This window comes from Diospyros lotus, chromosome 3 (genome assembly GCF_014633365.1).
Source record: "Diospyros lotus cultivar Yz01 chromosome 3, ASM1463336v1, whole genome shotgun sequence".
NCBI classification, from domain to species: domain Eukaryota; kingdom Viridiplantae; phylum Streptophyta; class Magnoliopsida; order Ericales; family Ebenaceae; genus Diospyros; species Diospyros lotus.
This window is the reverse complement of record NC_068340.1, coordinates 29,363,095-29,377,831: the sequence shown is the minus strand read 5'-3', so window position 1 is coordinate 29,377,831 and position 14,737 is coordinate 29,363,095. Positions and strand designations below refer to the sequence as shown.

General features: G+C 35.6%; 2 protein-coding genes across 4 annotated transcripts; both read right to left on the bottom strand.

Annotated features, from left to right (window-relative positions):
- Nucleotides 1–1,591: 1,591 nt before the first annotated feature.
- LOC127796917 (zinc finger protein ZAT11) lies at nt 1,592–2,182 on the bottom strand. Its single transcript, XM_052329320.1, has one exon. It carries the CDS (start codon nt 2,180–2,182, stop codon nt 1,592–1,594), a length of 591 nt encoding a protein of 196 aa, XP_052185280.1.
- A 4,708-nt stretch (nt 2,183–6,890) lies between these two features.
- LOC127798449 (protein ALP1-like) lies at nt 6,891–14,705 on the bottom strand. Of its 3 annotated transcripts, XM_052332017.1 has the most exons (4): nt 14,471–14,705; nt 14,151–14,351; nt 8,589–8,654; nt 6,891–8,274 (listed from the first exon to the last, which is right to left on the bottom strand). In XM_052332017.1, the coding sequence occupies exons 2-4, from the start codon at nt 14,278–14,280 to the stop codon at nt 7,229–7,231; spliced, it is 1,242 nt and encodes a 413-aa protein (XP_052187977.1). In that variant the 5' UTR covers nt 14,281–14,351; nt 14,471–14,705; the 3' UTR covers nt 6,891–7,228. The 3 variants fall into 3 exon arrangements, with proteins under 3 accessions (XP_052187977.1, XP_052187976.1, XP_052187978.1); XM_052332016.1 differs by having other exon boundaries at nt 14,151–14,705; XM_052332018.1 differs by lacking the exon at nt 8,589–8,654 and having other exon boundaries at nt 6,894–8,274; nt 14,151–14,705.
- Nucleotides 14,706–14,737: the final 32 nt, after the last annotated feature.

The following is a 14,737-nucleotide window of genomic DNA, read 5'->3' as shown; positions in this document are numbered from 1 at the left end:
ATTATAGATATAAACAAAAGAAATATGCAAGAAAATATTTTAACTATAAAAATATAATTATAAACTAAACTTTCTAAAAATATATATGCACATATTTTATGTATATATATGTATATTCTAAAATGTATTTTATGCACATATATAAAGAAACTATATTACATGTTAGAATTGTCATTTTTTTTTCTTTTAATTGTTTATTTAAGATCAAGAATTGAATTTTATTTTGGGAATTTTTTTGGTTGGGATTTTAATTTGATAATTTTTCAGGGCAAAGTTATTATTATTATTTTGAAAAAACTCTACAAAATACTAAAAATAGGTAGATTTTGTGCATGTATATATGTTGAGTCCAAATTTTGTGCTTGCTTATCGTTTTTAGCAAGCAATAATCGTTGACGTGAGAGGTAAGAATTTCATACCTAACGTGGTTTTTTGTCATTCTTGCCAATTATGGGAATTAAAATAAGATATATATATATATATATTTCAAAAAAAAAAGGTGCTCCACCTTACATTTCATGAGTATCATAAAGACACCACTTAAATTACATATAAAACATTCATCACTTTTTATTCTATGTATTCAGAACTGCACATATAATTAAAAATTCACACATTGTACAGTTACTTTTAAGATTTAAGTTTATATTTTTAACACATAGTATGTTAGAAAATGAGCATCATAAAACGGTAAAACACCACATAAACTATATACAATACACTCATCATGTCCTATTTCATGTATTTAGAATCGAACATATATATATAGAAACTCCAATTTTGTAGAATTACTTTAAAAAAATTTAAGTTTCTATTTCTACCACACCACATGATGATATGGTAGAGAATGAATAAAGTGAAACCTTGGGTGGAGCATGTATGGTTTATTGAACCTAAAGCGGCGACGATGGCTAACTATAGTGGGTAGTCGTCGTCGTTGCCGACAAAGAAGAACTTATTGAACCCCCATTGCCCCTTTGGATCCCTACATCAACAAGGACACAATTAGCTGTAAAAATTCACTTTTCCTCTCTCCCTGTGTGAATGAAATGCTCAACTCTTTTCTTTAGATATGTCTATAGACCTCTCTCAATTTCTCTCAAACCCTCCTAATTAGAGCATGGTTTTTACTTATGAAGATAGAACTCATGCTTAATGTATACGAACATGAAGGCATGAATCTTGTGTCTATTATGGTTTATTCTGAATGTGATTTTTGTTTTACTATTTTTATTTTTTTGGAAAAAAATTAAAAATGCATCATTGATTTCTACTTTTACAAGAGGTGTGTGATGTACCAAAGGTAAATTATTATTTTCTAACATCTTTGAATTGTCATTTTCTTCCATCTCTTTTTCATTTGTAAATTTGATGCAAAGGGTAGAGTTTTGTTTTGGTTATTTATTTGGTTGGATTTGGCAAATTTTCAATCCAAAAAGTTCTTTTTTTGTAAACAAAAAACTCTACAAATTACTCAACAAAAACAACTTTATAAATTACCAAGAAAAAAGAAAAATAGAAACATCCAATTACAAAAAAGATAGAAACATAAAAGAGATGAAGTAATCACCTGCAGTACTAAATCATATTCTTAAACTTGGTATCGTTGATTATAAGGTGCCAAGTGTAGATCTAGATCCAAGTGCTCTCTCTCAGAGTTGCTTGTCATAGGCTCGGAATTAGCTGGGCATGACATGTTACTCTCTAATTTCTCCATAAACGGGTGTGTATCCTTCCTTGTTACAGCTCCTCGATGCCGTCTCATATGACCACCCAAAGCTTGACCCATTGGAAACACCATCCCACATATTGGGCACTTATGAGTCTTTACTTGCTTTTCCGCCTTTGCAGTCGTCATCACCTTTGCCTTTGTCTTTGCTGTCACCGTCATCGTCATTGGTGACAATAGCCTACCAATTTCATCACGATCAAGGTGGTCTTCATCCCCCATCAATCTAGAGGCTTTGTTGTGGCCTGTACGATGGCCACCAAGGGCTTGGAAGGTCGAGAACTCTTTTTTACAAGTTTTGCAAGTGAAGCTCTGATTACAATCGCTATTGCCCAAATTGGAGCCAGAGCCAGAGCCAGACTTATCCTTGCCTGTGCACAACAATGGAGCCATGGAGTTGGCTATGGGGAGCATCTCGATGTTTGCATCTTCTCTCACTCTTTTTGTCGCCATGGTCAAGAATAGTTTGGAAGGTAAGGGAACGCTTGTGAGTTATATAGAAGAGAGTAAAGGGATTGGATTGAAATTGAATACAAGTGACTTCGGAGTGTAACATTGACAACTAATAAAGCGTTCGTGCGGTGCCAGTTGTTTTATGCGAACGTGATTTATATAAATATATATATTGCGTTACATGAGAAAATACTTGGGTACACCTGATGTGCACATGTGAAGTTGTACATTAGATGGCTAAGCTTTGCCACGTCGCCCAATGATTTCAAATTTGACCAATTCTAGAATTATCGGATGACATGATTAAATCTTAACTACTAGAGATAGAGACTCACTCGTACATTGAGTGTATCTGAATATTTTTTCATTGCATGAGGTGGCTGCCAAAAGGAAGTTGTTCTAGGGGGAACCGCCCCAAAGAGCCCTCAGTTTCTACAGAAGCAATATGACGATAATACGACAAAGATATCTACGTAGGTTTTATATTACCATGGGCTGTGTGGAAAAGGAGTTTTGGAATACTAGAGGCGAGGCGAGGCGAGGCGAGGCGAGGCTAGGCTAGGCTAGCATACGTCACAGAAAGCATGAACCCAAAGGCCATGCTTATCTCACTCTCATAAGGCTGTGCTTTAATGGAACCAAATAAATAAAATGGTATAATAATGAATTCGATGTAAATACACTTCGCTTGGGATAGGAAGAGATAGATGGTAATGGAAATTAATTTATTCTTTTTTCGGAAATTAAGCTAGCTAATGAAAATGAATGGAGAGAATAATTATTAAATAGCAAATAACAAGTATACCCCCCTTCCTTATAATGGATATATATATAAAAAAAAAGATATATGAGAGCAAAGTGTCAAATAACTTACTATATATGATCTAGAAACAAATTAATTATTGTATTTAAAAATAATCATTTAGATCATATTACACATTAACTATTACGATAAATGTTATCTTAACATCATCACTGTACTTTTAATTTCATTAATTAATGGTGTTAACTTTATTTCTAACCAACCCTAATTCAAAAATTAGACCCAAAATCAAACACGAAAGTGTTTGTTGTTATTACAATCTAAGATTCTTGCACTGTCGGGCAATTACAATTGTGTGGGATTCTTTAAATTTTAATTCAATGTTTGATTTAGTCATTTACGATTACGAGGGGTTTTTCAAATATATATTTGGGGTTTAATTTTGTGATTGAGTGGGTTTCTTCGAATTCGAATTTGAATTTGAGATCTGATTTGGACCTTTCTACTTGTGTAGGGTTCTTTTGATTAGGATAGAGTTAATATCATTGTTAAGACTTATAATTCAAAATATATTTCCATATAATTGATACGTGCTGTTTGTTTGCATTTTATTATATATATATTTGACTTTCATTTTATTTTTATTTAGCTAACATTTAAATGTGTATATGATCTGCTGGTTAATTTTGTGGGCCAATAGCCATTGGGCCGAGATATGTTTCATGAGCCAAGCCTATATTCGTGTGGCCCATCGAGTTTGCTTCAGCCCAACTTGGTTGCTTGTTGCTATATAAGGGCAATTTCATATCCTAATTGCTTCAGATCGCTTACTATCTCATTTTTTGAAACCCTAGTTTGGCACTCATGAAGTGATACTCTCTCTCGCTCGTAAATCTTTCTCTTGTTCGATTGGCTTCGATTTGTTAGTAAGATCTATTGGTAAATGTTGGTATTGTTTAATCTCTGTTGAAAATCGCCTGAGGCATGAGGGATTGAAACTGATAAGAACGTAGATACTTGCCTTGATCGCGAGATCAAATTGAACAGATTCTCTCTTTTTCTTGAAAGTGTATTTGTTTTCAGTTTGTATTTAATACTGTTGTACTTGTATATTGATCTTGATTTCTTTCTTGTAATCCGGTTGTAATCGAAAGCTATTAATGAATTGATTAAGAGGTGGAGCCTTTGCTGTGAATAAGATCATTTGATCTGAACATGTAACTCGCTATGTTGTTATTCTGTGTGTGTGAGGGTTTCATTTCTGTTCCTATTTTATTGTATTTGCTCTTGGTTGGTTTGGTCGATTGAAGATGATTGCAATATATTAACAATCATGAATACAACTAAAACAGTATGGAATGACATTAAGATGAGACCTATCATAATAGTTAATGCGATATTAAATTTGAAAGTACAATTACTTATTTGACATTTTTTAAACATATAATGTCTAATTTGATATGAAATTTAAAAGTATAATTACTTAATTAATTTTTTTAAATTACAACGATGAATTTAACATTCAAAATGAATTATAATAATTTATTTAACACCTTACCCTAAATAGTAAGACTGATTTATCCATATATATATATACAACATTAAAAGTTTTGCCACATTTCTATTCCCTCCATTTCCCCTCAAACTGGGGTAGACAAAGGAGAATGGACGGAAGCCTTTTCTATCCAGTTTCATCATGTTTCATTCCATTCCTTTATTAATATTCTTCCTCCCAAACAATGGAAACCTCATTTTGTTGGATTTCGTTCCATCCAAGTATGTTTCACACTCCTCTCCCAAACACAACCTAAATGAATAAATAATAACCACAGAGTTAGTCTGTGTTATACTTATGTAAGTGAAAAGAAATAAAAAAAATTTAAATAAAAGCTAACGTGTGTAAGGTGTTGAGTGTTTAAATATCACAATGAGATGTTAGTTTTTTTGATTAAATTTTAAATTTATTATAATATCTAATAAATAATTGATAACAAATTCTGTTTTCACAAAAAATATGTGACCGATGGTGGTGTTGCAAGTTTAATTGTCATTTTCTTCCTCTTTCATTGGTAAGTTTGATGCCAAGGGTAGTGTTTTATTTTGGGGATTTATTTGGCTGGAATTGGTAAATTTTCAATGAAATTGTTCTTATTTTTTTGTAATAAGCTCTACAAATTACTAAAAATCAAAAACTTCAAACTATGCAAAAGGAAGAATGAAGCAATCACCATTGAGGTGCTAGAGCATGTTTTTAAACTTGATTATAAGGTGTAAAGTATAAATTAAAATCGAATTGTTAATTATTAATTTCTCCATAACCAGTGACACACATTCCGTCATCGTGATTGGCTCCTTGATGTTATCTCAAGTGATCACCTAAACTTTAACCCATCACAAACTCCATATCAAGTATCAAATACTCAGGAGTCACGACCCATTTGGCCAATGATACCTACAACCCACCAGCAGTGCTGTACATGAGATTTGGGGCCCTGAGGCGAAATCTAAAAATGGGCCCCCATATCAACGAATAAAATTAAAAATTTTCTAAATTAATAATTAAAAACTAATCTCCTTACATTTTTTGAGGCAAAAATATCAAATCAAGTTTAGGTATTCCGCCAACATCAATAAAATAGACAAAGCTATCCAATAATCCAAATCTCCCAATACATCATAAACGAAAAACGAAATGATTCATGAAGGAGAAACTAACCGTAACCGCTGAAAGTTGATTCGTTGAAGCTAACTAGCTAAGCAATAAGTAGATCTGGATTTTGGAGAAGCAGATCTACTTCAAAGATTGAATTTGATTATCCGATCCAAGGCAGCGCGAGCGGAGAGAAGAGACTGAATCTGGAGGCTGGAGCGACGGAGAGCGTCTTAGTGAGGCAACGAGCCACCAGTGACCGGCCATTAGGGCGAGCAACCGTTGATCGAGCAGCAATAGGCGGGAAAGCGAGGGCGAGCTCGGCGAGGGCGAAGGGCGACGATTCGAAGGAGCGGGGAAATGAGAGAGAGGCAGAGCGAGGGCGAGCCACCGACGGCGAAGGCGAGCCCGCAAAGGCGAGGCACGAGGACAAGAGCAACGAAGAAGGAATGACAGAGCGAGAGAGGGTAGCGAAAGCGAGAAGGGGAGAAGGGTACAGTGAACATGAAGCTTTGCAAGGGGAGGGAGTAGACTATGGTTCGTGGGCGGCTAGGCCCTTACCAAAATGGGGGTTTCCAATTTATGGGCCTCAAATAACCAAATTTTCATGGGCCCTGAGGCAGCTGCCTTATGGGCCTCATGAAAGGTCCGGCCCTGCCCACCAATCTCATCGCAACCAAAGTGGTCTTTGCCACCCAACAGTCTCTATGGCTTGCTCAATGGCCTGCTCAATGGCCGTTGAGTGCTCGGAAGATTGTGAACTCTTTTTTCCATGTCTTACAAGCGAAACTCCTATTCTTGTCTGTCAACGATAAGCACTCTACATAACTGGCCATGGTAAGCCTCTTGAAGTCTCCATCTTCTCTCATTTTTTTCGTTGCCATGGCTGCAAATAGTTTGGAAGGCAAGGGTACACTTGTGATATATGTAGAAGAGAGGGACGTGATTGGATTGAAATTGAAGACAAGTTGGGTTGGAGTGCATTCTTGGCAACTAATAAGAAAGCATTCATTCATTGTGGGTAAGGTTTATAGGAGCGCGGGACACCGCGTAGCATGGGTCTGTGCCCGTGGAAGTTGGTCTCCAAAGAGTCTTAATTTATAAGACCACATCAGCAACTCTTCATAAAATCTCCATTCCAAAGATGAGACGTCGTTGCATTTTGACCAACACCTCGAGAGAGGACTATTATTAAGGAAAGTTCAACTCTGGAGTATTCTCACGAGAACGTGATCTAAGTGACTCTTATCTTGCTCAGGACATGTAAGGTGAATTCATATGATCAAGATCTTCACAACAACCTCCAGGGGAAGCTTATCTTCAGTGTGATTCATATGCTTCACATCGAGTATGGGGGACTCAAAATGTTCATTTAAACAAATCAAAAGATATTAATCCAGATTTTCTTATGAAATTATAGATTACATCAATCCCTCCTAGAATTCAAAATTTTGCTGTTTTATTTTGTATAATAATAAATTCTATCACTCAACCTGGGTCTCTTCACCTTTCTCACCTTATAAACTTGCAATGAAGTTTATTTAGGGTCCAGATCCAGAATCAAACCTGAATGCTCGCTGGCTTCTTCATCACCTTCTTCTTCAAGCTCTTTCAACCTATGAAGCAAATTTACTCAAGGGGGAAGTCCTCCAGATAAGAAGAGGGAGAGCTTATCTCTCAAAACCAGAGCAGTCTTGTCAGCAAATTCACAAATCTGTTGCTTGTAACCTGAGTCATGATGGTGAGACAAAGGCAATTCATCCAGGACCTCGTCTTCCAAGTCGATAACGATATTATGAAGAATGCAGCATACGAGGATAATCCTAGGAAGCCGATGCTTGTCAGGTCTCCACATTACCCTGTGAATTATCCTCCACATCTCCTTCAACCTTGCCAACGCCCTTTCTGCCACCACTCGGGTTGCAAGATGCCGCTTGTTGAACTCTGCCATGGATGCCAAAAGGTCCTTCCCTTGATAAGGTGTGACAAGCCAGGGCAGCAATGGGAAGCCTGAATCACCAACTATATATTCCCTTAATTCAGTACCTTCTGAGAGCTTCATCTTGCTCCCGTTTAACCTCTCTCCTTTTTCACACAGCTTGAAGAAAGCTGAATTCTGAAGCACAGCAAAATCATTCATTTTTCCAGGCCATCCAGTGACTATATCCCGAAACCTCATATCAGGGTCCACGATTGCCTGCAAGATCATACTGTGATTTTTCTCCTGATCAATCCACACGTTGCTTTGCATTTCGGATGAAGACAGCAACATGCTAATGTGGGTCGTGTCAATTGCACCACAACAATTTGGAAGTCCTTGAAGTCTCTCAAACTTGATTTTTACATCCGTGATTTCTTGTTCAGTGGAAGGCCACTGAAGGTGGTGAAGCCCCCTTTCTTCCATAGCCTCCACAAAACGCCAGGTCACTTGAGAGACAGTTGAGTGGTTTGTCCCAAATAATTCGGCAACTGCAATTAGTGATGCACCAGAGCCTAGCCTTCTCAAAGCTATAGCTACTTGATCATTCAAACACATTGGCTTTCCATTACCAAATGTGAAGTGAGCTGACTTCGACAGCATATGTTCCTTCACAAGTGAACAAATATAGTTGAAGGTTTTCCTGGATATCTTAAAAACTGACTCGAACTTATCCAAACCCTTTGAAGGAGACAAATTCCCTGCAGATAGGCGGGGAAATCAAATATTAACCTGTTATTAACTTCAAATAAATTCATTTTTAACTTTCTATATTAATTTTACAATGAATTTTAAGGCCACAAAATCAACACAAACATGAATACATATATATGATTGTATTTGTTTTGTTCTTTTTACCCTATGTATGAGAAATCAGCATTTTAACTGCCACAGTAATAGTTATCAAGCACAAGTATATTACTCGAGTCTGACATTAATGAAGGGAAATAAAACATGATCTCCAAAATATAAATGGAAGTGCAGTAGAGTGATAAAAGAAATATAACACACTTACGTAAATAGAAAAACATGCAGGAGGTAATCCAGAAGAGTAGACAAATGAAGCATATGCCCAAGCTGACTGTAAATGGAGGGTAGTTCAACAACACTTCACGATGAGAATGAATAATCCCAATAGATAAACCTATCTACAAACTGTCTTGTGATAAAAATTACACAGTAAGACGCAAATTTGGTCTTTTCAATCATTGAGCAAGTCTTCTATCAAAATACAAAAGCTGACTATTAGTTTATATGTGCCAAGCCAGATTCAATGTCAAAGTTGATGTCTGGCTACTGTGCTCAGCTAAATACATGCTCATTTTTTTCATCACACACTACAGATCATTTTCCATCCTCATAACAAACTCCTCTCACATTGATCTAGCAGAACAAACAAGGAAGACCTTATCATTTTATTTATTTATTCCGTCCTGAGAAATAGTGAGAAACCTTGTATATTTTACAGCAAATCACTATCCTGTCAAGCACCATTCTTGTTTGATGACCAAGAACAGTTCTGAATTTGATAATTTACCTTCTTGCAGAAAATTCTCTTACAACAAATTACATCAGGGTTCAGTAGTTACTATAAAAAGGACTATTTCCGTCATTTCTTCCCTTGAAGTTATCAGATTCATCTGACAAGAATTATGACAGAAAATACTAGTTTAGATATGACAGCTGTAAGAATATAGGCTTCTTATCTCTATCTTCTAACTTCAAAGTGGTTCCTCATTCAATGAAGCCATAAGTAGGCATAAAGAGCAAAGGACTAATAGTGATTTACAACAACAATCACGACCCCAACTCCACTAGGTGGATCGGCTACATAAATGCTACTTCTCCAACCATTTGTCTAGAATTCATGACAAAAGATCTCATGATTTTTACTCAGGCCATCGGCTGCATAATGCATCCCTGTATCAGGCTACCTTGTACTCAACATTGTTTTATCCATGTATTAAGAGGTTACAAACCAAGGGGCAAACAGTGATTAATAATGAAATTTTCTTCATATGCTTATTTCTGGTACAAGTTTATAATCCAGAACCATAAAAGAAAGGTTAAAAACAAAAGAAAGAAAAGAAAAAAGGATAAAAGGGGAACCATGCAAGTAAGACGTTCAAAGAACCCTAAATGGAACATAAGAAGCTATTCTATTCATGTTCTAGGCCCTCAATTATATGTTTTTTCTATACATGGTATAGGTCCTGAATTCCAGTTTGGACAAAAGGAACTCTGCATCTCACGGGACCAATGATGATGTAACCCTTAAGATGAATTGCAATTTTGTATATAAAAATTCTGTGAAGCACATTCTCTAAACTGAAACAATAAATAAGCAAGATGATCCAGACTGAGCATAAGTTGTATCACCAGATAGATGAGTGATTCTCCATGGATGACTAATTGATGTGGTACAATTCTTCAAGAGTACTATTTCAAAAAGAAGGACCTTGATGCTGTTATGCATGTGCACAATGTATTATTCACCAAATGGGATATTTTTTCATCCACACGCTGTGGCGCTTCCTCCTGCCAAATCTTTTCAAACTGAAACTACTGAAGCTAAAGCTACCACCGCTCTTCATTTCTGCATCTCGCTACTAAAACATATGATGTAAACCGAGAAGGTTTTTTTCTCCATTTTTCACAAGGGGAGATATCTTATGACAATAACTTTTTGCTGTAGAATATTGCAACCAGATTATGGTGGTTCCCAGGCTAAGAGATACAATCAGTTAGCACTTGGTTACTGCATTGTATACTTGTAAGGGGTTTAAAACAAAACAAGGTTACAGAAACTAAGCCCTTTAAAGACATTACACTTAGTTATAGTTACCTTATTACTGAACTTTCAGGTTTCCAAATAATATAAATAACTAATAGAAAAAAGAAGAAATGCATAAAAGACTTTTCAATTGCTATTAATCAAAATGTACTGTCAATTTAACAATGTAACTCTATCCCATTGACAGGTCTTGACCGGGCAAGATGTTTAAAAATGAAAAAAACGTTTAGTGTAATGTTTTTCTCTTGTTTCAATAAATTTATGGGAAGCTTTTATTGTATTTGAATGTAACTGTAAAGATGGATATGGAGAAGTGGTCATTTACATACCCTTTCTTCGTTCCACTGAGAAAACAAACAAAAAAATAAGAGAGGCACATAATGTTTAGCCATCAGTCTTGTTGAACTTAGCAACAAACGAAAAAAATAAGAGAGGCACATATTCACATACCTTTTCTTCATTCCTGACATAACAACATGTCTGCAACTTCAATAATTGAAAGGCAGAGGAACTTGAAGAAATCTATTTATGTAGAAAAAATATCATGTGCTATCTTCCTATCATCAACTCTACATTAATTCAGCTTTCCTCCGGGTTTGACAAACTCTATAATTTTGAATGGATAGTCATAACAATGCAACCCTTATTTCCCATTACTGTGATAATTACATAGTCACCAAAAAAATAAAAAAGGGAAATGAAATAGTTAACATGTGCCCTATCTTTATCAGCGTGTCCACTTCAGTAGTATCTCCAATTAAGATGCATTCCTTACACATGACTAATTTTGAATTTTTCACCTTACAAAAGATTGTATGACAATAATATTTTCTCAGTCAGAGACATCTCACTTATGTTATATTTTCTATGCAGTGATGCCAAAGGTACATTCTTTACCACAAAAGTCTTGGATACCAACACATACACCCAAATAGAGGAAGGAGGGAGAGATCCTAACAGTTCAGAAGAAAAAGTTCAAGTCTAGTTCACTTGCATATCATGTCCTTGCCATGAAACTTCAAGTTATGTACATCAGCTCTAGTAGATGGACCACATTTCCTGTTCTATATGACAACCAACTTAATAGATATAGAAGACACCGGAAATTGCCATCTCAGCCACTGGAAGCTTTAGATAGGCAGTAGTATAGTAGTTGGAGAGAAAAAGCTTACTGAGTTAACATAAATGCATTAAACAATGAAGGAATTGGCCAACATGCCAAATTCCATCACAAATATGATAAAGTATACAGTGTTTTGGTAGAAAATTTTAGGAGGTTGACAATGAATATTATCAAATTTGATGATTAATGTATGCCAGTGTACATTGTCTATCTAGAAAACATCTTTGTTGAAAAGTTAAAAACCAAAAATGATGAAGAAAAACCCTAAAGGTTTTAAGAAATGCATCTGAATGTTTCAAGGTTTAAGAAATGCATCAATTACTTTTATGACACCCATCCACAAGTTCAAGATATCCAAACTTATATTAAGGCATATTATGCTGCATCCACCAGAGTAATTTTGACAAATCTGCTTGAAAATCACATGGGTGGATGATTTGGGTAAGATACCGAGCCAAGAACTAAATCTCTAAACTTTGACTACCTCTTGAGATTTCAAATCAGACAGAAAAGATAGATGCAGATATTTCTCATCATGGAAATTCAGAGGCAGCACACAAAGGCCCTACTGCTTTGAATGTGGATGGCACAAGTTACAGTTTACATAGCATCTTCAGAAATAGCATCAGTGAGAAAAGTAGAGGTAGTCACATTTCTTCATTAAGATCAAGTTGTCTTTTTTTGAAATGGAAAAACTTTCTATGTTAAACATCTTTTGTTGGGACAGCTGTCAAGTTTATAAATGGCCATATTCAAGGTGATAGTGTTTTGCAGTAACATGATTGGTAAAATGTAAAGGTGATCATTTAGATTTAAGATGACATCCAAAGAGACCTCCGTTCTTTTGTGATAGTCAACCTGTGTCTTCTAATTAGCTTGGACACTGGAAATGAGTAGGTATGCTACAATGTGAAAGATAGAAAGGATAAACATTCCTACATTCTCCAAGTATCCATTTCCACTGTATTTTCTCAATTAACAGAAATCTATATCTATGCCAATAAACATGTAAATATTAGTATGGAAGAAATATTTCTTTTGTAGACTCCAACCATGAACGATGGACCTATCACACAAAGACAATATCAAATAATGTTAATTTCACCAAAATGCTGCTACCTGGATGAATTCTTCACAACTTGAGAAATGAACATAATATTGTTATTGTTTGAAATTCTGCGCACCAAACAAGAACATGAATTTAGAGATTGGATTCTGTCTCTTTTCTCCAGCTCCAAAAAGTCTAAGCACCAACCAGTACCAATTCTCATCAGCCCTAGATATGGCATTTCTGGTTTTTGGGCTAAATATAGCATTGAAAGGTGAAAGAATATCTTTAGTCTATATGACACATCTATGATTGAAAATTGAATGGTCTTCTTCATTCTGCAGACATGATGGTCCATTTTGAGACTCTCAATATATTAGATTTAGTACATTGCTGGCAACTTTGGAATTGCTATGTTTTTTAAGCCAGAATATTACTCCTAAGAAACTTAGTAAAAAGTATGCTGAGGAACTTCACTAATAAAGCTTAACATACATTAATTTACCTTCAAACTTGTACAGACAAGAGTACACTATTTGAGCATTGTTCCTTGAAGACTTATAATTTGGTCTGTCACCTGGTAGTTGAACATTGATTAAAAAAAACTAGGAAATTCCATATTTCAGAAGGAATGATCTGAATCAAAGGAACTTCTTTTCAGGCCTGAAAAGATCTCTAAGATAAATTGACAATATTGCTAAAACAGTTCCAGAAAGGTTTACTTCTGACTGCCATTAACAACATGCTAACGGATTCTTCATTTTCTCATTAACTTGGGCAGGCAATTCAACATAAAATTTAACCCTATTCACTACAAAGTTTCAATCCCTTGAGACATCTTGATATATTAATTTAATTTACCACCAGAGTCAATTCCAAATACATCTTGATTCCTAACCCCCTATCATCAGCAAACACTGAAAACCAACAAAACAGAAAACATGGGATGAAAAATTCTGACTCATAGAGAGACAATTATAGAGTGGATTACTGACTTCCTACTACACAAGAAACCAAATTCAAATTCCTTTTCCACAGAATACGAGAAGGAAAACTTAATTGCTCAAAGTTAGATTAGTAATTGAAACAAATTAATTGATATCTTATAGCTCCAACTTCCCCATTAATTTTGTTATCAATTCAACATTCAGTACACGGATATCCCAACATTGGATATCTTAACAAGGTGAATGAAATGGAAAACTGTCTATAAGCTCCTTGAACTTATGTATAGTAGATTCAAAAAATCGTCCAGGACCCAGAATCTTTGTGAAATCCCATGAACAGAGACCAATGAATATACAATTTGGTAACAAAATCACCTTTCTTTGCCCCCAGGGGCAGAGAATGGTAGATTAGGGATCCTTGTTTTCCGTAATCAATTGCATTTGCAATACATTAACATGTAACTTCAGTGAAAAGTAAAGGCTGAAAACCAATGAGATAATCCAGAATTGAATCCAATTCATGAACGAAAATTCCACCAAATAAAGATAACACCAACAAAAGCGTCACCATGTTTATGATCTCTGACAGCAACATATATCAATAGATAGTTATCCCAAAACACAATCCAACATAGCAGAATAATGAAGCAATAAAGAATATATACCAGCAATCCTCTGGGAGATGACATCCCACCAATCCAGAGAGGCATCTTCAGAAGACCCAGAGGCTGAAGCGTTAGGTTCAACCTTCTTCTCCACCTTTTTCCTCTTTTTGTACCCTCTTACAGGACCCATCAACGCTGGAAAACCCAATTGAGACAAAACCCAGAAACCACTGACTTCAAACAACCAGAATCAGAGAAACTCTGTCATTAATTCACAGAAAAGATCAATACCCATTTCTTGTGATACAAGATTAAACACCATAGGAACACAGATAAATCGTGTAAAAAGCTATTGAAAGGAGAAACATGCATAGTTGTACATGGAAACAGAGTGTGTATAGTGCTTGTGGGTTTTTTTTCCTGGTGCGTGGAGCATGCAAAGCAAGGACTGGAAATAGAGATGGTTTTGCGGGGAAGTGACAAGAAAATATATAAAACTGATGTGCGTTGGTGCTCGTTTAGGACAATGTGGCAAGAAAAGCACGAAACATAGCATTGACACTGAGTCTCCCTCTCTCTCTCTCTCTCTCTCTCCCCTTGTGTTTTCGGATTTTCAGTGAGATAGAATTCAAAGAAACAACAGAATG